Source organism: Castor canadensis, chromosome 5 (genome assembly GCF_047511655.1).
Source record: "Castor canadensis chromosome 5, mCasCan1.hap1v2, whole genome shotgun sequence".
NCBI classification, from domain to species: domain Eukaryota; kingdom Metazoa; phylum Chordata; class Mammalia; order Rodentia; family Castoridae; genus Castor; species Castor canadensis.
The window spans coordinates 97444775-97470134 of NC_133390.1; the positions used below are offsets into that span (position 1 = coordinate 97444775).

General features: G+C 40.0%; 1 protein-coding gene across 6 annotated transcripts in view; it reads left to right on the top strand.

The window, feature by feature from the left end:
• Positions 1-25360, top strand: part of Pld1 (phospholipase D1) — a 197817-nt gene that overhangs the window by 99545 nt on the left and 72912 nt on the right. For 4 of the 6 annotated variants that reach the window (XM_074073779.1, XM_074073780.1, XM_074073781.1 and 1 more), the window contains 5 exons: positions 4201-4282; positions 16690-16800; positions 19280-19480; positions 20733-20946; positions 22063-22176. In XM_074073779.1, the coding sequence (XP_073929880.1) occupies positions 4201-4282; positions 16690-16800; positions 19280-19480; positions 20733-20946; positions 22063-22176 (722 nt within the window). The remainder of the gene's footprint in view (positions 1-4200; positions 4283-16689; positions 16801-19279; positions 19481-20732; positions 20947-22062; positions 22177-25360) is intronic. The other 2 variants (XM_074073776.1, XM_074073777.1) reach the window with 2 other exon arrangements.

The window sequence follows — 25360 nt, forward strand, 5'->3', positions numbered from 1 at the left end:
AAGTTCCCCCACAAAGGCTTTGTGACTTTGGGAATAAAATTATTTTCTTCTTCATGTCTGAACCAGATGACTTCCGCAGGTCTCTCTGTTGCAGTCCCATTTCCAGATTGTCTCTCCAGACCAAGGAAGAAAGGCAGTGAACTCACCACTGACACATGATGCTTCGATTCATGAACACTACATCCTTCTCCAGTTCTTTAGCTCTTATTTCACTTTTCACCACACAGTTTGTTCTTTTCTGTGTAGAGTTTTTATTTTGTTAAATTTGTTGCTAAATACTTCATATTCTTTATGTTACTATAAATGGTACTTTAAAATTAATTTTCTGAGAGCATAAAGAACTAGAAATACAGTTGATTTTTGTGTATTGATCATGCATCTTGGGATCTTGCTAAATTCATTTATTAGAGCTAGTAGCTTTTTTATAGATTCCTTAGGATTTGTCTTCCTATATGGCCATGTGACCTTTGAATGAAGACATTTTATTTTTTTCCTTTCAAATTGTTATGTCTTAAGTTTATTGTCTTGCCTTATTGCATTGGCAGAAATCATAGAGAAACTATCAAATAGAAGTAGTAACATGGATCTCAGTGATCAAAGCATTAAAGAAAAGCTAAGTCTTTTATAACTCTGTATGACATTAGAGGTATGTTTTTATAGATGCCTTTTACTGAGCAAGTTCATTCCTATTTGTAATTTGTTAAGAATTTTTATTCTCAATAGGTATTGAATTTTGTCAATTTTTCTGCAATTTTTTTTTTTTTTTCAGTACTGGAGCTTGAACTTAGGGCCTTCACCTTGAGCCACTCCACCAGCCCTATTTTTGTGATGAGCTTTTTCAAGATAGGGTCTTGTGAACTATTTTCCTCTGGCTGGCTTCAAACTGCGATCCTCCTGATCTCTGTCTCCTGAGTAGCTAGGATTATAGGTCTGAGCCACTGGTACTCAGCTTACAGGTTTTAAAATGGTCTTTTTTCTCCCTTAATGTGGTATATTACATTGATTGATTTCCAGCTGTTAAACCAACCTTGCATTCCTAGGATAACCCCACTTGGTCATGACCTGTTATCCTTTTTATAAGCCAGCAGGTTTTTAGTCTTTACTTTTATGATCATAAGGGATATATTTCTGCAGTTTTCTTTATTTTACTTGAGTAAAATATATTATTTTTACTTGATATCTGCCTCATTAAGTGAATTAGTAAATGCTTATTTCTTGTTTGTTTCCTGAAAGAATTTGAATAGGAGTGATACTTCTTCCTTAAATATTTAATAAACTTCATCTGTAAAGTTGTCAGAGTCTGAAGTTTTCCTTCTGAGATGATTTTAAATTTTAAATTCACTTTTAAAATAGATATAAGATTAGAGTTTCGGTTTCTTTCTGTTTTCATTCTAAAAATTTTTTTCAAGGAATTTGTTCATTTTGTCTAAATTATCACAAATATTGACATAAAGTTTTATAGTATTTTCTTATTATCTAATATTATTTTAATGTCTGTAGGACTTATAGTGATTTTCTGTCTTTGATTCATTTTTTCTCAATGTCAGCTTTTCATTTCATTGAATTTTCTCTATCATATTTCTTCTTTTATTTCTTCCTTTTTTTTTTTTTTTTGGTGGTGCTGGCATTTGAACTCAGGGCTCACTTGCAAGGCAGGTACTCATGTACTACATGAGTCACACCTCCAGCCCTTCTTTGTTTAGTTATTTTTCAGGTAGGGTTTCTCATTTTTGCCTGGACCAGACTCAAACACAATTCTCCTACCTATGGCCTCCTGGGTAACTGGGGTCACAGGTGTATACCATGCCTAGATTTTTGATTAAGATTGGGTCTTGCTAGCTTTTTGCCTGGCCAGTCCTCAAACTCCAGTCCTTCTGATCTCCACTTCCCAAGTTACTGGGATTATAGGCATGATTCATGCCTGTTTTTCATTTTTATATTTTTACTTTTTCAGTTTTATATTTCACTGAATTTCACTTTTATCCTTATCATTCTCATCTTTCTTCTCACTGTGAATGTAATTTGTTATTTTTCTGTCTTCTTAAAGGTGAGAGCTCTGGTCCTTTTTATCTTGCCATATAAACTTTTAGAGCTGTAAAATCTTCTAAGAGGTAAATTTATTCAAAGGTACATCTTAACACCTCTGATCTCTGAAATCTGGATGCATTCTGCATTCAGTAACATCTTACAGTTGTAATTGTCACCATATTTTCCTTACTGGTACCTGTAGTAATAATCCATCTTATCACTGGTGTCCAAGGTTCAGCAAAATTCCATATTACACAGTTCTTTTGAACTTTGTTTATTGCTCGGTAAAGATACTGATACAACAATATCTGGTGAGTCACAGCTGCTTTCTTTTTGCCATATGGCTGTCATTTACATTTTGTGTATAAGTTGAATATCCCTCTTCCATATTTTTATGCATTATTTTTAAATTTAGGGCTACTTTAGAGCTCTCTTAAGATCTTTTAACCTGTCTAGTAGAATGTTCTGCTTCCAAGTTATGCAATGCTTTTGGTTAAATAAAATGAAGGACTTAGTTTTAAAGTACACCATTAAAAATGTTCCCACAACTGAAACTCTCTGAGTTTATAATGTATACATCAAAGCCATTGCCAGTGTGGATGTGATATTAGGCTCCACTACTCCAGTGAACTAACAGAGCACAGCGATGTACTTTCCTACTGAAAACAGACTTCTTTCTCATTCTTTTTTGATCTTTTTTTATTATTGTTATGCCATTTGTTTTGACATAGATTACCTTCCAGCTTTTTCCTACTCTAAATTTAATATGTAAATACTAATAATCTCCGTCCTCTGTTTTCTTATTGGTCCTGTCCAATTTGCATTCCTTTAGAAACCTCATCTTTTAATTTTAACTAAATGAAATAGAGTATACAAATGATTTCTTCTAATCTCTTTAGCTCCTGCAACCCCTGCTGTTTTCTCATGTGTAGAGGACTCCCTAGCAGGGCAGTGTTCCAGTCCAGAATTCTGAGGCTTTAATCCTTACCCAGTCTCCTTCTCCTCTGGTAGGCCTCACATTTCAGAAGACAGTCCATGGTTTTACTGCTTGTTTGTTTTTCCTCATTACAGGGAAGTTACATCGAATACCTACATAACTTATACTAACTGTAGAGCCCAACCCTGGGGGAAAATGTGACTCTATTCTACTCTTAGCTGTCTTGTAGCTCTCCTAAGAAAGAAGAGCCCAGGGGACTGCTCTAGCATTTGGAGAATTTCATATGTCAACACACCTTCCTCCTTTCCTGCTCAGAAAGCCTCAGCCTCCCACAGACACTGCTTGCAGCTGGCACAGGAAGTCAGTGTGCATGCCTCTCAGAATACTTTGGGCTTGGAGTAACAGGATGCTCACTAGAAGAGGGCTTAAACACTGATGATTTGTCTCATTTAATGAGAAAGCCAAAATTGGGCAATCCTAAGACTGGGGAAGTGGTCTAGTAATTTCTCAGTTCTGGTCTTCCCCTTAGAATTTCAATACAACTGCACTTCGTCAAGTATCCTGGCCCCGTAGATGTCCAGGCCTTCTCCTGGTGTGTATGGTATGTGTGTGCTCGCACATGTGTGTGTCTTCTATCAAACGGGAAACTTTCTCACTAAGTGCATGTACTTCCTCATACCTCTCATTGTCTAGGACATGTCACATCTTGCTCCAGCTCACAGGGATCCAGGAAAACTAGTGTTTAGAACTTGCAGATTCTATAGTGGGAAGTAGACTCTGACAGTACAGAAGGAGAGGTGGAGAATGACTGTTGTCTAGACAGCGGCATTCGCTTATATATGTGTGCATATGTGTATAAAAGAGAGGAGAGCAAGAAATTGAGGAATTCAGATAAGATTGTTTGTGGTTCTTTTGGTGCTGGGTATTGAACCCAGCACCTCAGGCATCTAAGTGTGTGCTCTATCACTGAGCTATACTCCCATTGAGATAAATTTTCTATATGGATAAAGTTTCTTTTTTGTATATGAAGCTGTACCTAGACTCATATCATAACCAAGATGACCTGGCATGGTGGGAAGGTCGAATCACACACAATCAGGGTATAGGGATAGGGTTACCAGAACTATGATAGTAACCACATGGTGACAACATTTGGACTAAACTATCTTTCATGTTTATGACATAATCAGAAGTTTACATTTCGTTTACATGAACTCTGGTTTTTGTGACTTCAGGTTAAGTCCAGAGATCTTCCTGAAACGCCCAGTGGTTGAAGGAAATCGTTGGCGGTTGGACTGCATTCTTAAACGAAAAGCAGTATGTATCTTCCCAGCAAATGCTGATAGAATTCCTTAACGTTTGTTACCTCTAAGATGTCCTTTCTTTTCTGAAGCCCTTCATGTATACTTACAACTTTTTACTTTAGAGTTTGTCAAAAAAAAGAAAACAGGATTATTACTGTTTTCTACTTTGTGTGGTTCTAGCCTTTCTTTTGCATGGATAGCTATTTTAGCCTAATTCACGGCATGAATTATATTAGCATGTCTAATTTTTGTTTATTAACTAATGATAGCCAGTTAATTTTATAGGTAAAAATTGTAGTAAAATTACATCATTGACTAATAAATGGTGAAATAGAACACAGTGCTTTGTTTTGCTCATTATTCTGTCAGGTAAGCAGGAGACAAAGGAGTCTGGAGACTGGCTTCAGTCAGATGAAGGCCAGCTGGTGGAGAAGTCTAGCAGAGAGGGATGATAATAATTGGTGGATTTTTGGTTCCAATTTGGGGACCATCCATAGTAATAATGTGAAACATTTCCTCTTCAGTTGGCCCTGTCGATTCTGGGTGAACATTGAGTGTGGTCTTTTTTTTTATATATATAAAAAGTTGGTGAGTATAGTCTCACCACTGACTACACTTATATTGCTAATGAATCCTGTTCGTGTAGTGAACCCTACCCAAATTAAGTCAAGTTAGAATAGATCTGGATTTATTATTAATTCTGCCCAAATTAGGGAATGCTAACATAGTCACAGTTATTTGAAACCCTTCATTTTTTTTTTTTTTGCTATCATTAAACATTTCATGAGATTAATGGATCCTGAGCAGCCACAGGACATCAATTCTGTAGCTCACAGCCTTCACTCATTCCTTCTTCCTATCCTCTTTATCCCACTGACTTTCCCCTCCTCTCAATGTCCTCTGCCGTCACATTGGGGTTCCACAGATATCCATAGAGAGCCCTTACTGCTACTACTGTGGCCAGAAGTGGAAACTCTTTATTTCAGACACGTGTTCTGCCGTCATTTTGATGGATGGTCTAATTTGTTCCATTCACAAACTTGGAAATTCTGATCCTGAAAAACTTTATTCCCATATACCTTAAGCAATTAGTGTATGATTACTGAATGGGAAGCAGTGAGGAGGTTCTGTGGGGTGTAAAGGAGAGAGTGGGACAGCATGTTGGGAAAGTGAATCTGGTAGTGAGAGAGAACTCAGCTTCAATGTATTTATTTGTAGTACTTGGAATTGAACCCAAGGCCTCATGTCTGCCAGGCAAGCTCACTACTCCTGAGCCCTCCAATCCTAGAAAGCTAAATTTTAGATCCCAAAGTGTGAGGGGTCTGCAGGAACCTAAGTGAACTTGAAAAAGCCAGTGATGCCTGAGCAGGGCTAAGGGGAAAGACCTGCAGGCCTGGTCCTCCACCTCTCATTAACTGGCAGTGGGCCTGCCAGGTTCCCTTTTCTATGACTTCTCTGTGGCTTCTCTGCTTTTATGGCCTGGGAACCCTGGGGAGGTCTCTGGTGAATACTGTGGCCAGGTAAATATTATTGTTCGATAATGGTGCTTCATTTCCAGCTCATCCACTTTCTGAAGCTTGTAATTTTTAAATTATGGATAATGATTTTTTAAAATTTCCTAAGGAAATACCAATACTATTAAAGATTAATGTCTCAGTGATACATTTAGAAGAATGTTCTTCCTTCATCTCAGTGTGCCATATTCTTACTTTGGTCATAAATTTTTTAATGCTCAGATCATTCCAATTTGACAATTCATATGCACGTAAATACTGCTTTGCATAAATAATTTAGAATCTGAAAGCCACATACTATCTTTGCAAAGGAAGGGGTTGAAACATAATATTTATTTTTGCATTAATGGGGCCCAGAGGTCCACAAAGTTGATTAAAATGAATGTTTTTTTCCTTTTATCTGATTGTACAGATTTTTTAGTTTATTTTTTTTTCCAGTACTGAGATTTAAACTCAGGACCCCACACTTGCTAGGCAGGCACTCTTTCACTTCAGCTACTCTACCAGCCCTGTTTTGTGTTGGCTATTTTCAAGAATAGGGCCTCACAAACTATTTACCTGAGTTCTTTAAACTGCAATCCTCCTGATCTCTGCCTCCTGAGTAGCTAGGATTACAGGTGTGAGCCACTAGCACCTGGCCTGATTGTACAGATTTTTTCTTTTTTCTTTTTTGGTCGTACTGGGGTTTGAACTCAGGGCTTCACGCTTGCTAAGCAGTCAGTCGCTCTACCACTTGAGCCACTCCACCAGCCCTATACAGTTTTTTTGAGAGGAATTTAGAAAATGTTTCTGTCTCATAGCCAATGTATACGCAAACATCTCTTATAATAGCCATTTCTGTGGGAGGAAATACAATATTTTGCTTCTCTGGTAATGACCAAGTTGATATTTTTCCGTTTCCCTTGGCTTTCTGACATGCAGTGTCACCATTGAAAATAGCGTGAACCAGTCTGAAGCAGATTGTTTACAGTTCAAATGATGCTCTCTGGGTTTTCCAGTTCCTCGTGATCAGTACTAACCGGCGATAAGATAAGTTGTATCATGGTACTGGTAACCCCTGCCCACTGGCTGTATGTGATTCCACCTTAGAAATACAAGATTTACACTAAAGCAATTTTCCAGTGCAGTAAACTGGAGACTGTCAGGGAAAGGCTTTTGTTTTCATATTGAATTTGACTTCAGGCCAACTTTTCTTCGCTCATGGAGTCAGGGCACATGCAGAGTTGCAATCAGCAGTCAATGAAAAGGAAAGATCTACCCGTTTGAGAAATGCAACAAAGAATCACATCTCTGCACAGAAAAACCAATGAAATCTTGTCAAAGTGGTGGGCTGGGATGGCTTGCAGGAAAGGGGAGAAGATATCTTTAACCATGTCTTAAACAAAAACTGGTCATAAAAATGGCACACACACATTTGTGCTATTGACAGCACAGTGCCTCTTGCTTTTAATAATGAAGAAACAATGAAGATATGATTTCCTTGTTATCCTTTCTCTTTCATTTTCTTAGTATACTGCACCCTTGGGGAAGTTCTTGCAATGCTAAAATTACTGATTACCCTGGTGTGGGGGTAAGGTAAGTTGTACTCAGGCACTGGTCAAACTTAGCAGCATTTGGAAAATATTTGGACCACACTTCTTTGGAGAAGCAGGGAAAAAGCTGGCTAAGAAACAAAGTCTTTGATTTCCATTACAAATTTTTTCATTATCTTCCCATGTATTTTGTGAATCTAAAGCTCCTAGAAAATCCTGCTGTTTATCATGTTTCTGCTGTACTTATGAGAAACCTGTTAGGGGAGTGGGCAGAACGTTCATCTGCTGGAAGTCATGTTTCATGAAGTTTATTTTTTGGAACCTTTGTGTTGGTTGAACTCAGTAGAGGTAAGAAATGTGATGTTGTGCAGACATGACTCCAGGGAACTCTCCTTGCTTCCCTATTAATGTTTTCCTTCCTCTTCTCTAAGCAAAAAAATGTTTCCTCCAAGGTCACTCGAAGGTGTTGGTAAGACATGAGATGTTTCAAAAGTGTGATTTTTAATTAACAAAATTTGCATCAGTGTGTTTTTGTAAATTTGGCCTTGATTTGCAGGAATATTCCTCAAGTTTTTATAAGCCTGCACTAGCACAAGGAAGCAAATGCCCTTTGTCCCAAAGAAATGATTTTCCTTTGCCATTTACAGAGTTTATGATAGTTTGGAAACCCATGACCAAAAGGAGAATTTATTGCTTTTCTATCACAGGAATCTTGTCATGAATTAACTGTTTATGGTGGCTATAGGTTTAAGTAAATAATTGTAAACCACTTTAAAAATGACCTTTTTATATTTAATTGCTTCCTTATTAGTCATTTGTATCTAAGATTAAAAAGCTTAAAGTCTCTATAAACTATTTCCTTTAAAGTTAATTTATTTAAATGAGAAAAGACAGTGTAGAAGAAAATGTCAGGTATTAACAAATGGAAAGTAATACTATCATCCATTAGTGTTAACATCCCTATTATTTCAAAAACCCATTACTTATGCAGGTAAGTGGAAAACTATAGGATTCAGGCCAAATTTCTAATTTGCTACTAGTGCCCTTCATGAGTAATAATGGCTTAAGCGTAAGAAGCAGAATTCCATCCATTTGAAACAAATGAACCATGATGGAAGATGTCAGGTGTAATGTTCTAACTTTAGGTTGAAATTTGGAGTTTTAAACTTTGTATAATACTTTTGAATGAGAGGTTTTTTTTTTTTTTTTGGTCTCTCATTATTCAGTACTGAATCATACAAATACTCAAATAACAAAATAGGTCTGAAAAGTAGGGAAGAAATTCTGAGGATACAAAAAAAATAGTAAAAAGGCAATCCACCACGTGTGGATGAAGAGGAGAGAGTTTCCTAAAGGAAGTGGATTGTGAGCTGCATGTTGGAAGGGGTCCCTGTGAGTGGATGGGGAGAAGGAGAAGAGTGTTCAGGTGGGGACAGTGTAGCCCAGGCCAAAAGCCTGTCATGCACCAGAAGTAGAAAAGAAGATGCTGTTGCTTCTCCGTACTACCAGCCATTGTCTTTTGATGATTAATATTAGTAATATCATTTTATAGCACGTTAGAGTTTACTAAGCACTTTTTGATTTAATTTGGTACAACTAAATAGGTCACAACTAGATTTGTCTCTTTTTTTTTTCGATCCAAGGTCTAAGGAGGAATGAGTGTGAGCTTGCATGTCCATGTTATGCTAAATGCTAATTCCTGCTAAAACTCTGGGATTTGCAAATGCTAAAGAAGTTTCCTTGTTTTTTTTTTTTTTTTCATTTTTCTTTTATTATTCATATGTGCATACAAGGATTGGTTCATTTCTCCCCACTGTCCCCACCCCCTCCCTTACCCCCCACTCTGCCCCCTCCCTCTCCCCCCGCCAATACCCAGCAGAAACTATTTTGCCCTTATTTCTAATTTTGTTGTAGAGAGAGTATAAGCAATAATAGGAAGGAACAAGAGTTTTTGCTGGTTGAGATAAGGATAGCTATACAGGGCATTGACTCACATTGATTTCCTGTGCGTGGGTGTTACCTTCTAGGTTAATTCTTTTTGATCTAACCTTTTCTCTAGTACCTGTTCCCCTTTTCCTATTGGCCTCAGTTGCTTTAAGGTATCTGCTTTAGTTTGTCTGCGTTAAGGGCAACAAATGCTAGCTAGTTTTTTAGGTCTTACCTATCCTCATCCCTCCCTTGTGTGCTCTCGCTTTTATCATGTGCTCATAGTCCAATCCCCTTGTTGTGTTTGCCCTTGATCTAATGTCCACATATGAGGGAGAACATACGATTTTTGGTTTTTTGAGCCAAGCTAACCTCACTCAGAATGATGTTCTCTAATTCCATCCATTTACCAGCGAATGATAACATTTCGTTCTTTTTCATGGCTGCATAAAATTCCATTGTGTATAGATACCATATTTTTTTAATCCATTCGTCAGTGGTGGGACATCTTGGCTGTTTCCATAACTTGGCTATTGTGAATAGTGCCGCAATAAACATGGATGTGCAGGTGCCTCTGGAGTAACAGTCTTTTGGGTATATCCCCAAGAGTGGTATTGCTGGATCAAATGGTAGAGCGATGTCCAGCTTTTTAAGTAGCCTCCAAATTTTTTTCCAGAGTGGTTGTACTAGTCTACATTCCCACCAACAGTGTAAGAGGGTTCCTTTTTCCCCAAATCCTCGCAAACACCTGTTGTTGGTGGTGTTGCTGATGATGGCTATTCTAACAGGGGTGAGGTGGAATCTTAGCGTGGTTTTAATTTGCATTTCCTTTATTGCTAGAGATGGTGAGCATTTTTTCATGTGTTTTCTGGCCATTTGAATTTCTTCTTTTGAGAAAGTTCTGTTTAGTTCACTTGCCCATTTCTTTATTGGTTCATTAGTTTTGGGAGAATTTAGTTTTTTAAGTTCCCTATATATTCTGGTTATCAGTCCTTTGTCTGATGTATAGTTGGCAAATATTTTCTCCCACTCTGTGGGTGTTCTCTTCAGTTTAGAGACCATTTCTTTTGATGAACAGAAGCTTTTTAGTTTTATGAGGTCCCATTTATCTATGCTATCTCTTAGTTGCTGTGCTGCTGGGGATTCATTGAGAAAGTTCTTACCTATACCTACTAACTCCAGAGTATTTCCTACTCTTTCTTGTATCAACTTAAGAGTTTGGGGTCTGATATTAAGATCCTTGATCCATTTTGAGTTAATCTTGGTATAGGGTGATATACATGGATCTAGTTTCAGTTTTTTGCAGACTGCTAACCAGTTTTCCCAGCAGTTTTTGTTGAAGAGGCTGCTATTTCTCCATCGTATATTTTTAGCTCCTTTGTCAAAGATAAGTTGCTTATAGTTGTGTGGCTTCATATCTGGATCTTCTATTCTGTTCCACTGGTCTTCATGTCTGTTTTTGTGCCAGTACCATGCTGTTTTTATTGTTATTGCTTTGTAATATAGTTTGAAGTCAGGTATTGTGATACCTCCTGCATAGTTCTTTTGACTGAGTATTGCCTTGGCTATTCGTGGCCTCTTGTGTTTCCATATAAATTTCACAGTAGATTTTTCAATCTCTTTAATGAATGTCATTGGAATTTTGATGGGAATTGCATTAAACATGTAGATTACTTTGGGGAGTATCGACATTTTTACTATGTTGATTCTACCAATCCATGAGCATGGGAGATCTCTCCACTTTCTATAGTCTTCCTCAATCTCTTTCTTCAGAAGTTTATAGTTTTCCTTGTAGAGGTCTTTCACATCTTTTGTTAGGTTTACACCTAGGTATTTGATTTTGTTTGAGGCTATTGTAAATGGAATTGTTTTCATATATTCTTTTTCAGTTTGTTCATTATTAGTGTATAGAAATGCTAATGATTTTTCTATGTTGATTTTATATCCTGCTACCTTGCTATAGCTATTGATGATGTCTAGAAGCTTCTGAGTAGAGTTTTTTGGGTCTTTAAGGTATAGGATCATGTCGTCTGCAAACAGGGATATTTTGACAGTTTCTTTACCTATTTGTATTCCTTTTATTCCTTCTTCTTGCCTAATTGCTCTGGCTAGGAATTCCAGTACTATGTTGAATAGGAGTGGAGATAGTGGGCATCCTTGTCTGGTTCCTGAGTTTAGAGGGAATGGTTTCAGTTTTTCTCCATTAAGTATAATGCTGGCTGTAGGTTTGTCATATATAGCTTTTATAATGTTGAGGAACTTTCCTTCTATTCCTAGTTTTCTTAGAGCTTTTATCATGAAATGATGTTGGATCTTATCAAAGGCTTTTTCTGCATCTATTGAGATGATCAAGTGGTTTTTGTCTTTGCTTCTGTTAATGTGGTTTATTACGTTTATTGATTTTCGTATGTTGAACCACCCCTGCATCCCTGGGATGAAGCCTACTTGGTCGTAGTGAATAATCTTTTTGATGTGTTGCTGAATTCGGTTTGCCATTATTTTGTTGAGGATTTTTGCATCAATGTTCATTAAGGAGATTGGCCTATAGTTCTCCTTTTTGGAGGTGTCTTTGCCTGGTTTTGGGATAAGTGTAATACTGGCTTCATAAAATGTGTTTGGCAGTTTTCCTTCCCTTTCTATTTCGTGGAACAGTTTAAGGAGGGTTGGTATCAGTTCTTCTTTAAAGGTCTGATAGAATTCAGCAGAGAATCCATCAGGTCCTGGACTTTTCTTTTTGGGGAGACTCTTGATTGCTGCTTCAATTTCATTTTGTGTTAAAGGTCTATTCAGGTGATTAATTTCCTCTTGGTTCAGTTTTGGATGATCATATGTATCTAGAAATCTGTCCATTTCTTTAAGATTTTCAAATTTATTTGAATATAGGTTCTCAAAGTAGTCTCTGATGATTTCCTGGACTTCCATGGTGTTTGTTGTTATCTCCCCTTTTGCATTCCTAATTCTACTAATTTGGGTTTTTTCTCTCCTCATTTTAGTCAGGTTTGCCAGGGGTCTATCGATCTTGTTTATTTTTTCAAAGAACCAACTTTTTGTTTCATTAATTCTTTGTATGGTTTTTTTGGTTTCTATTTCGTTGATTTCAGGTCTTATTTTTATTATTTCTCTCCTTCTATTTGTTTTGGGATTTGCTTGTTCTTGTTTTTCTAGGAGTTTGAGATGTATCATTAGGTCATTGATTTGGGATCTTTCAATCTTTTTAATATATGCACTCTTGGCTATAAACTTTCCTGTCAAGACTGCCTTAGCTGTGTCCCATAGGTTCCGGTAGGTTGTGTTTTCATTTTCATTGACTTCCAGGAACTGTTTAATTTCCTCTTTTATTGCATCGATGATCCACTCTTCATTAAGTAATGAGTTATTTAGTTTCCAGCTGTTTGCATGTTTTTTGTCTTTACTTTTGTTGTTGAGTTCTACTTTTACTGCATTGTGGTCAGATAGTATGCACGGTATTATTTCTATTTTCTTATATTTGCTGAGGCTTGCTTTGTGCCCTAGGATATGATCTATTTTGGAGAAGGTTCCATGGGCTGCTGAGAAGAATGTATATTGTGTAGAGGTTGGATGAAATGTTCTGTAGACATCTACTAGGTCCACTTGATCTATTGCATATTTTAGATCTTGGATTTCTTTATTGAGTTTTTGTTTGGATGACCTATCTATTGATGATAATGGAGTGTTAAAGTCTCCCACAACCACTGTGTTGGCGTTTATATATGCTTTTAGGTCTTTCAGGGTATGTTTGATGAAATTGGGTGCGTTGACATTGGGTGCGTACAGATTGATGATTATTATTTCCTTTTGGTCTATTTCCCCTTTTATTAGTATGGAATGTCCTTCTTTATCTCATTTGATCAATGTAGGTTTGAAGTCTACTTTGTCAGAGATAAGTATTGCTACTCCTGCTTGTTTTCAGGGCCATTGGCTTGGTAAATCTTCTTCCAGCCTTTCATCCTAAGCATATGCTTATTTCTGTTGGTGAGATGAGTGTCCTGTAAGCAACAAATTGTTGGATCTTCTTTTTTAATCCATTTTGTCAAACGGTGTCTTTTGATGGGTGAATTAAGTCCATTAACATTAAGTGTTAGTACTGATAGGTATGTGGTGATTCCTGCCATTTAGTTGTCTTAGTTATTTGAAGGTTTGATTGTGTGTACCTAACTTGATGTTACTCTCTACTGTCTTGCTTTTTCTTATCCTGTGGTTTGGTGCTGCCTGCCTTTTCATGGTTAAGTTGGGTGTCACTTTCTGTGTGCAGGATCCCTTGCAGAATCTTTTGTAATGGTGGCTTTGTGGTCACATATTGTTTTAGTTTCTGCTTATCATGGAAGACTTTTATTGCTCCATCTATTTTGAATGATAGCTTTGCTGGGTAGAGTATCCTGGGGTTGAAGTTATTTTCATTCAGTGCCCAGAAGATCTCACCCCACGCTCTTCTTGCTTTTAATGTTTCTGTTGAGAAGTCTGCTGTGATTTTGATGGGTTTACCTTTGTATGTTACTTGTTTTTTCTCTCTTGCAGCCTTCAATATTCTTTCCTTAGTTTCTGAACTTGTTGTTTTAATGATGATATGTCGTGGAGTAGTTCTATTTTGATCTGGTCTGTTTGGTGTCCTGGAAGCCTCTTGCATTTGTATGGGAATATCTTTCTCTAGATTTGGGAAATTTTCCGTTATTATTTTGTTGAATATATTACGCATTCCCTTCGCTTGCACCTCTTCTCCTTCTTCGATGCCCATGATTCTCAAGTTTGGTCTTTTGATGGAGTCAGTGAGTTCTTGCATTTTCTTTTCACAGGTTTTGAGTTGTTTAATTAATAGTTCTTCTGTTTTTCCTTTAATTACCATTTCATCTTCAAGTTCTGAGATTCTGTCTTCTGTTTGTTCTATTCTGCTGGATTGGCCTTCCATTTTGTTTTGCAGTTCTGTTTCGTTCTTTTTTCTGAGGTTTTCCATATCCTGGCAGTTTTCTTTTTTATTGTTGTCTATTTTTGTCCTGAGTTCATTTAGCCATTTATTCATTGTGTTCTCTCTTTCACTTTGGTGTTTATACAGTGCTTCTATGGTTTCCTTTATTTCTTCTTTTGCTTTTTCAAATTCTCTATTTTTATTGTCGGAATTTCTTGAGTGTCTCCTGTACATTTTGGTTGACCCTATCCAGTATCATCTCTATAAAATTCTCATTGAGTACTTGTAGTATGTCTTCTTTTAAATTATTCTTGTGGGCTTCATTGGGTCCTTTGGCATAGTTTATCTTCATTTTGTTTGAGTCTGGCTCTGAATTTCTGTTCTCTTCATTCCCCTCTGGTTCCTGTACTAATTTTTTGCTGTGGGGAAACTGGTTTCCCTGTTTTTTCTGTCTTCCCGTCATTGTCCTTGGTGTTGTTACTATCCCTGTACTGTGTGTAATTAAGTATTTTCTAGCTTGTAATAATAATAATGGTAATATTTAGAATGGAAGAGTGAGCTGAGATGGTAAGCAAGAAGTTAAAGAAAAGGGGAAAACAAATATACAGACAAGACGGAGAAAGCAGAACAAGGTATCAAACAAGAGAGTTTCAAAGGTATAAACAGGGAGTGTTAGTGTACTAATCAACAGTAAGCCGAACAGACATTAGAGAGACAGAGAGAGGATTGAAAATCAAAGATAAAAAAAATAAAAAATAAGTAAATGAAAGTAATATCTATATATAAAAATGAATTAAAATAAAATGGAAAATAGAAAATAAAAAAAAAAAAAAACAAAAAACTTCCAAGTTTATATGCAATGCAGTTTCAGTCTTAATAATTTGGGTGTCTGTCTCAATCTCCAGTCCTGGAGTTGGTGCCTCAGATGTTGTTCTGTAGTTGTCTCATCAAAGGGGATGCATAAAGTAGAACAAAACTACACACTCACACACACACACACACACACACACACACACACACACACACACACACACAAAAAGCCCCACCAAGTGTCCCCAGTTCAAATGCAATACAGTTTCAGTAAGTTTTTCAGCTTGCAGGTGTAATTTGGTTGTTCTCTCATCAAAGGTAGGGAGAAAAAGAAAAAAAAAAAAAGCGTCTGGAGACAGTTCTGAGAGTGGTATCTGCAACTGTGGCTCGCCTGCCTGCTGCTCTCAGCCTGTAGCTGGCGGCGTTATTTATGCAGATCTCTGGGGTGAGCTTAGCACTCACCTGGTCCCACAGGCTTTGTTTGCTCAGAGTTCTCCTGTGTGGGAGCCTCTGCTACAGGCTTTCCCCTTTCCAAGCACTGGGAAAGGTGACACTGCCCCACGTTGTCAGGCCTGCGTGTTTATTTACAGTTCATGTGGGAGGTGGGTCTTCCCCCCTCTCCTCTGAAGTTTTCCTCCCACTGCCACTTTCAGCAGCTTTCCTGCTCCTGCTTACTGGGTGGTGCTGCTGCTCCTGCCGGCCGCCATGTTTGTTTACAGTTCACGTGGGAAGTGGGTCTTCCCTCCTCTCACAAGCGTCCCCGCTCCTGGTTGCTGGGCGTGCACCCCGCTCCCGCCAGAGCCTCTCCGGCCCGCCCGGCTTGTTTATTTACAGTCCCGGGAAGGGTTCCCTTCCCCCAATCTTCAGTGCTCAGGGTGCCCCACCCTCTTTCCAGCGTCTTAACTGTTCTTATTGCTTATTACTCAGTTTCTCTTTTTTTCCTGGGTGGAGGTCAGTCTGTCCAGGGGGCTATGCTGCTCTGGCCCAGGCTTGTCTGTGGGAGTACCACGGTACTGTGAAGCTCACTTGGTCCACGTCTTCCCAAGCCGTATGGGCGCCGGCCACTGGCAGCCCCGGGGGCCTCCTCGTTTCTCCGTTTAACGTGAAGTGGAGATTTTCTGCACCAGCTGGAGATGTGGAGGGGTCAAAGTTATGCCTTTTCTCAGTGATTATGCCTGCAAAGTGTGTCTCCAGCATCTCTCCAAGATTTCACTATAGGAGGGTCGTTTTCTGCTTCCTACCTCTAGCCGCCATCTTGTTCTTCATAAGAAGTTTCCTTGTGAAGCAGTTCTTTCACTAGTGAAGTAGACAGTGAAAATCTAATTGTGAGTGAAGAGTGTGAACTGATACATTCACCTCTGCAGACTGAGAAATATTTTCTCCCCTTAAGTAATTTTTTTCAATAAAGAAAAAATTCTAAGAAAAATTCTCCCTGAGACATTGAAAGATTATTTAGCATAAGCTATTGCATTCTGAAGTGAGTCCAATATTTGCACTCTTGATAGAAATTGTAAGAATGGAAGGGAGATGAATTTTTATTTTTATATTTGTGTCTTAATATACAGTTATGTTTCACCTCTTTGTGTCACCTTCCATATTAAGTCTTTCATTATGGCAGTTTACAGAGGAAAGAAAATACAACACAGAGAAAAGAGGAAGGGAAGGAAATCATGACACCCTCCAGAGAACTCAGTCTGTGTGCTCTCTCCCCTGACAGCAGCAGGGTGTGCGTATCTTCGTCATGCTATACAAGGAGGTGGAGCTCGCACTGGGGATCAACAGTGAGTACAGCAAGAAGACACTGATGCGGCTGCACCCCAACATAAAGGTATTCCCAGGCGTCCTGGAGACCAGTATCTTTACATTCTGGAGGAGGTTTTCAGATTGGTTCTTCTCCAAGCAGTCCCCAGTCTGTAGACTTTCCCGATGTTTATTTTGACTAAATGAAATTGAGTCCTCTATATGCCTCTCATTGATGGGGGTCAGCTTAGCTCACATTGCTGTATCTTTGGCTCTGAGAGCTGAAGGTAATAGTTTAGCCAAGAGCATCCTTCATACAGTTGTTTCAGCATTCAAGAACTATGTCAGGTTCTCACACCTGCCATTAAGATACTCCCAGAACCACTGACATGTGATTTTGCTGTGGAATTCTCTGATTGCTGTTAGCAGTCGATATCTGCTCTAGGACTTAAAATGCTTTTTAAAAAGTCAGTGGTACCTAGTACAAAATATTCAGAAAGAAACATGATAAGCAGTTTGAAATTTCACCAAAGGCCTGAAACCTATCAATAAATATCACCTACTTATTGAGATACACTGAGACTTAATGCATTAGCAAATCTTCAGCAGGCTTAAAATATATATACTTAGGTGTTTTTTAGTTAAAAATTCTCCCAAGAAATGAATAAACGTTCATTCATGAGATTTCTATCCAGTATCTACTAAGGATGTAATTTTTTGAGATCAGCAACTGAGGAAGGTGAGGATGGAGCTATTAAAGGCACAGTTTTTATATGTTACTGAAATTAAACAGGTATTAATTCCAATTAGAGTGTTAACAACTTTAGGGTGTTAAATATAATCCCCATGGTAACCACACAGAAAATAGCTGTAGAATATATACAAAAGAAAAAGAGAAAATAATTTAAGTATTCCATTACAAAAAGTCAACTAAGGCAGGGGTGGTGATACACACCTGTAATCCCAGCATTCAGGGGACTGAGGCAGGAAGACTGAGTGTTTGAGGCCAGCCTGAGCTCCATCGTGAGTTCAATACCAGCTTGCCTCAGCAACAACCATGAGAAAATAATCAATTAAATGCAAAGAAAACAAATATGGGAAATGAGGGATAAAAAAAATCTAAACACCAAATAGAAAATAAATAGCAAATGACAGAAATAAGTCCCTTTAAACCAAGCTAATTTAAATGTAAATGGATTGAATTGTCTAATTAAAAGACAGAGATTGGCAGAATGGATTTAACAAACACAATCCAAGTGTGCAGCGTCTCCACTGTCATGTGGATGCACTCGCTCGAGATGCAAAGACACAAGTAGATGGAAGTAGAAGGATGAAAGGGTATTCCATGCAAATTGTAACCAAAAAAGGGCAAAGGTGACTAAGCTAGATGAGACAAAAAAGATTTTAAATCAAAAATGGATTATAAAATACAAATCAGGATATTATATATTAAAAGAGTTTCAATACAGTAAGAAGATGGATGTAAAAATTATAAACATTTATGTATCAAATAATAGACCATCAAAATTTATGAAGGAAAACAGAATTGAAAGGGAAAAAAGACAGTTTTAACAATAATAGTTGGAGACTTAAAATATCCAACTCTCCACACTGGGTGGAACAACCAGACAGGAGATAAGTAAGGGAACAGAGACTTACTTAGTAAACTCACAGATCTCACCACGTGTGCAAAACAGTGCACCCGACAACAGCAGCCCATGTGGTCTCAAGAGCACGTGGGACATTTCCAGGCAAGACCATCTGCTACCCAGGAACTCAGTCCTAATGGGTTTGGAAAAGTGGATATCATGAAGCATCTTTGCAAACACAATAGGACGAAATTAGAAAGCAGGAGCAGAAAGAAAATGGGAATAGCCACAAAATTTGTGGTAATTAAACAACATATAAACAAATGAAAATAAAATGGCATACCAAAATTTATAGGACACAGCAAAAGCAATGCTTAGGGGGAACTTTGTAACTATAAATGCTGTATTAAAAAGGAAAGTAAGGTTTCGAAATAACCACCTAACTTTTCCACTTAGGGAACTAGAAAAAGAAGAACAAACTAGATCCAAAGCCAGTAGAAGGAAGGAAATAAAAAATAGAGCAGAGATGGTTAAACAGAGGATAGAAAAATAGAATGTGGAACATCAACTAAACTAAAAGTTGATTATTGGAAAATGATATATCTATAATATTTGTATATATATGGCACATTTTGGTACTTGCTTTTAGTTATTTTTCTGATAAGGGCTCCCACTTTTTGGCAAAGGGTGGCCAAGGACCATAGTCACAGCCCTCCTACCTATACCTCCCACATAGCTGGGATTACAGACATACACCACCATGCCTGGTTTATCTGTGTAGATGGAATTTCAATAACTTTTTGCCCAGGCTGGCCTCAAAACTGTCATCCCTTCCTACAAGCTCCATCTCTTAAATAGCTGGGATTACAGACATTAGCTACTGTGCCCGACCAAGGAAACTGCTATCTGACCTATTTTATTATGACATGGAAGTCATTTTTAAAAATGTGTTATATGTGGGTTTTCTTTCCTCTCAAGGTGATGAGGCACCCGGATCATGTGTCATCCAGCGTCTACCTGTGGGCTCATCACGAGAAACTTGTCATCATAGATCAGTCAATAGCCTTCGTGGGTGGCATTGACCTGGCCTACGGGAGATGGGACGACAATGAGCACAGGCTCACAGACGTGGGCAGTGTGAAGAGGATCACCTCAGGGCCGTCTCTGGGCTCTCTCACAGTAAGTAAATGTTACCCTTGAGGAATTGCATTGAATGAGCACAATTTGTCCAAGTACGTGTTAATAACATGACTGAGCAATGGACTGAATGAGGGTGGCATCTCCCTGGGGGGCCATGTGTCAGATGGACCTGGTTTCATGTGCCAGCCTCACTACCTGGCAGGAGTAGCCCAGCACCTCATCATCCCAGCTGCTTCTCTCCTAAGAAAACACATCCAATGGAGTTTGCTGTCTCAGAGTCACCAACTTAACTTTCCATTTCAATTGAAGATTTATTTTCTATTTGGAAAAGAAAGTTCACAAACAAAAGCTGGTGAACAAAATGTGTGGCAATCAAGATTTAGGTGAAGCCACAGAAAAAGCCTTATTGCTGCTGGGCGCCAGTGGTTCACGCCTGTAATCCTAGCTACTCAGGAGGCAGAGATCAGGAGGATCGTGGTTCAAAGCCAGCCTGGGCAAATAGTTCATGAGACCCTATCTCAAAAAACCCTTCACAAAAATAGGGCTGGTGGAGTGGCTCAAGGTGAAGGCCCTGAGTTCAAGCCCCAGTACTGCAAAAAAAAAAAAAAAACCTCATTAAAAGTAGCAACTAGAGCTGGGGTGGGAGCACAGCCTTAGCCAAGGATTTTAGGACTTTTCCACGTAAAGGTACACCAAAATAGAGTAGGTGACTTTGGGGTCACCTAGAGGTAATTCTGTTTGAGCAGAATGTTAACAATAACTTCTCAAAGTACCCATCAAACCGAGAGCTGCCCAAATATGTACAGGCGCACACCCGTGTGCTCGCCATCCCGGCTCAGTACTCCAGTGTGTCAGCGCACGTGTGAAAAATTGTGACAGGCTCCATCTTACTGCTGAATGTATTGTGGCTTTTCTGGGAAAACTGCAATTTAGTGGCAGGTAACAGGGAAACTGATTGACCTAGGAAATGCTTTGTGTTCATCAGAGGAAGACATTCCCAGCTCTGCTGTGAGTGTAGCTCTTGTCATTGTACTTAAGATAAAAGGGCCAATTGGAATGTAATCTCAGGAATTTGTCCTGCTGAAGGAGTCACCTGGAAGCCCTGGGTTCTTTGGGGGATTTGGAGGACGCACAGGAGTCCACCCCACCCTGTGGCTGGCCTCAGACATGCTGAGTCTGTCCTCGGGCTGCCACCTTTTGTCAACTGTCCTTGACATCTGTCCTTGAACTACAGCTTTACAGTGCAGCCCATCTTATGCAAGGTCTTTTGTCCTTTAAATCATTTTCTCAGGCTGCAATGACAGAGTCTATGGAATCCTTAAGCCTCAGAGGTAAAAACGAACCCATTAAAGATGGGCCTGTCCTGAAGAGTGTGAATGATGCTGATTCCAAACTGAAAGGAATCGGAAAGCCCAGAAAGTTCTCCAAATTTAGCCTCTACCGACAGCTGTACAAACATCACCTGCACAACACAGACAGCATCAGCAGCGTCGACAGCGCCTCCAGTGAGTCACAGTCTCTGTGGGGAATTTTGGGGCAGTATTGGGGATTGAACCCAGGACCTCATGGTTGCTAGACAAATGCTCTACCCCTTGTGCTATACCCCCAGCCCTTTTGTTAGTTTGATTTTTTAGCATAGGGTCTCACTAACTTTGCCTGGACTGGCCTTGACGTTTTGATCCTCCTCCCTCAACCTCCTGAGTAGCTGGGATTACAGGCATGTACCACCATGCCCAGATTGCAGTCTTGTTTTTTAAATCCATCCTTCTGTAATGGAGTAAAACGAGCCAGCTGGAAAGGTTGCTGTATCATTCTGTTCAACAACATGCCATCATGGCTTTGTTTGCCTCATTTTTGAACCGATTTATGGTTTTACTCTCACAAAGTAGTCTTAACAACCAATATTCACATTTTAATGGTAGCAGGATGACAAAAGGTTTCTAAAATGTGCTAAGCTATAAAGGAAAAAGAAAATAATTTAGATGTGCTTTATAAACTTTTCTTAGAAATTTCATTCCTCAGTCTAGGAGTGGTGGAGCATAACTATAATCTCAGCCACTAGGGAAGGCAGAAATTGGGAGGATTGTGGTTTGAGGCTAGTCAGGGCAAAAACTTAGCAAGACCCCATTTCAATCAACAAGTTGGATGTGGTGCTGTGCTCCTGTCAGCGCAGCTGCTTAGGAGGCAGAGGAAGGAGGATTACAGTCAGAGGTGGGCCTGGGCCAAACCACAAGACCTTATGCAAAAACTAGAGTGAAAAAGGGCTGACGATGTGGCCCAAGTGATAGAGCACCTGCCTAGCCAACAGAAGGCCGTAAGTTCAAACCACGGTCCCACCACCAAAAAAAGAAAAGAAATTTCATTTTTCTTCCCATCCAGAAATATATGAACACCAGCATCAGGTGTTCTCTATGTTATGAATTTACTATTCTTGGCAGATCTTTTAAAGCCCTGCAATTTTCCGTTGCAAAGAATCGTTTAACTGCTTCCATGAGCCTGCTTCTTTTAAAAATGATTAAATGTGCCTTCCAGTACGGAAAAGTTGATGCATAGATAATTCATATGAAAAATACATTCCTTTGTTAAAAAAAAAAAAAAAAGGCCCTCTCAACTTTCTCCAGGTGACTGTAATCACTACAGAAGCCACCAGAACTTAATCCATGGTTTAAAGCCCCACTTGAAACTCTTTCGCCCTTCCAGTGAGCCTGAACAGGGACTCACTAGACCCAGTGTTGGTAAGTGACGTGTGCGTGGCCGAACCCACAGGCTTCAGCTGTCATCACATCGTCTGCTGCATGGGCACTGGGTGTGTTTGCAGACTGGCTTTCTGTCCCACGGTTCTTGTGGCCACATGTGTTGTGAAGAGCCCGCTCTGTGCAAAGCCCAAGACCCCGCTCCCTAGGAACCTGCACTGCAGCAGTACAGGGAGAACATCAAACCGAACGCTCTCTCAGTGCTTGCCATGTGCCCCAGTGGTGTTGCTCAGCTCTGGAGGATGGAAGACTTCCTCTCTGCTGGTCCAGACAGCCCTTTTGAGTGGGGGCTTTGTAAGGCAGGTCTGGAAGTCATTTAATGGGGGAGGTGAGGATAGGAAGGCCCCGCAGTGAAGGAAAACATCAGTAGGAAATACCTCATTCAGGTAGGAGGCAGGGTGTGCTGTAGAGTGGGAAGATACACACAGTCACCTTTGGAGTTCCTAACAAAGTTGGGGAGACCTTTATTTGGTTAACAACCTTGAAAGCCCTTGGATGGAGATGTCACACTCTCCATGTGAGGAGAATCAGATAGTGAGGAATTAATTAATCAGGGCCTAAATTGTAGTGGACGGAGTGAGGGACTCAGCAGCTGGTGTGACGTAGGGATAGGCTGATGATAGGCAGCTGTCATATGGCAGTGGACCTCCAGAAGTTAACCTTCCTTGTGCTCAGCCCCTGCCATGGGCTGGCCATGCCTCCTGGGGGGGTTGTTACCTCACTCGCAGATGTGGAAACTCAGCCACCTGCCCAGGGAAGCCGCAGTCTGCCAGCATTTCAGTGCTCAGGGTTCAGATTTGTGATGTGGCACTAATGCAGGTTACTCCCAAGGCCAAGGTTCTCTGACATTGATTAGAAGATGAGCGAGGTAGAGCCCAACTAACTTGCCTGGACGTGAGTCACTGAGGCCAGCAAACACTAGTGCACTTGATAAACTAGGTCAGACTCAGCAGTGGCTCCCAGCATTTTGTAGGGAACCAGGGGTTTTTTGTTGTTTGTTTTCTAAGTGCATTAATTGGGCCAGGTTTGGTGGGTCATGCCTGTAATCTCAGCTATTCCCAGTGACTCAGGAGGTGGGGATAGGAAGGTCAAGATCCAAGGCCAACCTGGGCAAAAGCATGACAGCCTATCTGAAAATCAAACTGAAAGCAAAAGACTGGGTGCATGGCTGAAGTGACAGAACCTCGCCTAGCAAGTGCAAGGACCTGAGCTCCATCCTTAGTATCGCAAAAAATGCATTAATAAGCCACACATAATGAACTAAATCACGAAGAAACTGTTAAGTAAATTTGTATTTTGTAAATCACAACATCATCGGTACACATTTAAAAATGGAAGCCGTCTATGGGGGGCTGTCTCATTTCTTTAGCATCAGCTAGTACGGGATACATATGTGGCTTCAGGGAGACGCATTTGTAACTTGGATTCTAAAGCAGCGAAGCCCACACTGGAATCACAGGTGTCCTGGGACCTGCTCCCAACTCCTTGCTCTTAGACCTGCAACCCTGTCCCCCGGCTCGGCCTCTGCCTCTGCCTCTCCAGAGCCTTCCTCACTCTCAGACTGTTATGATTTAGCCTTGCCAACCACAGGAACGGAGCGAGTGGAAAAGATGGGAGTCAGAAACTGAATCTGCAGGTTAGCTCAGGCCAGCCCCAGGCCGAGGGGTGATGTCTACTGGTGATCTGAGGACATGGACACATTGGATTTTCTGTTTCGGGTAGAAAGTATCCTTGAGTTCCATTCACAACCCCCTCACCGACAAACTGGCTTTGTGTCTAATGCCACGTTGTTTATAGTAAGAGACAAACAGAATGGAAATGACCCAATGTCACAGTAGGGGAATAAGGAAGAACATCATGGATGGTTTGTCCCTTGATGGAATTGTGGAACCATTAAAACCTAAGTGTGGATACAAAAATAAGCAAAAAAGATTTAGTTGTTTAATCATGTAAGTGTGGTTGAGCTCCTGAGATAGGCTAATCACTGTTGTAGGAACTAGGAATGCCGTGAGCGTAACAGGTAAAATGCAGCTAACTACTTGAGGAACAAAGATGGAAACTGTATACACAAGTAGATCAAACGCCGTTTATCAGGCAATGATAATTACCATGGAGGACGAAGAGCAGCAAACGGGAAAGGCAGAGGGAAAGAGTTACCATTGTATGTAGTGTGGTCAGAGAATGCTGCTCTAGTGAAGTGAGTTTTCAGCAGAGACCAAAGAAGACTGAGCTGGCACCAGTGGCTCCTGCCTGTAATCCTAGCTACTCAGGAGGCGGAGATCAGGAGGATCACAGTTCAAAGCCAGTCCAGGCAAATGGTTCAAGAGACTCTATCTTGAAAAAACCCAACACATAAATGGCTCGTAGAGTGGCTCAAGGTTTAGGCCCTGAGTTCAAACCTCAGTATCATTAAAAAAAAAAAAAAAGGAAGAATGAGAATGAGAGGCTGCGGGAGGAGGAGGTCCTGGGAGAAGGAACAGCAAGTGCAAAAGCACTAAGGCAGGAAGGGGTTGGTGTGTTCTAGGACTGTGGCAGGGATGAGGGAGAATGTTAGGAAAAGTCAGGGACGTGGAGGACTGGGTGGATTCTAGGCATTTTGCTGTCTGCTGGAAGAATTTGGCTTCTGAGGAAGCCACTGATGGTCTTAAGCAAAGGCAGAAAAGGTTAGGTTTTTACAGGTTCATTCCTCCGAGCAGACCATGTGGCAAATAGTGACAGAGCAGGTACTGGATACTTTCCCATAGCAGAGCTGGCAGTGTTTGCTGATGCCATGGGTCTGGGCTGACCTGGGGAGGCTATGTAGGAGAGAGGAGATCCTGAGTTTGAGACTGACTGCCGTGGTGTCCAAATGCACTCCGACAGAGGCTGATGAAGGACATTAAACATTGCTGGCTATACTAGGAAGCTGAGTCTTGAGCTGGTTTCTCTCCTTCCCATATTGTTGGCGTTGTTTACAGATTGCTTTTATACTCAAACATACATGTAAAGTAGGTTTTTTAATACAAGAAAAATCAGTTGGTTTAAAGAGAAAAACCAAAAGATAGTTTTCCCCCTAAAGCAATGCTTCTCAAATTCTATTCCTTAGAATAGAGTCGGTGGTCCCAGGACCCCCCCCACCTCTGTTGGCACTTGCTTCAACCACAAAACTCCCGCCTCTATCTGTTTT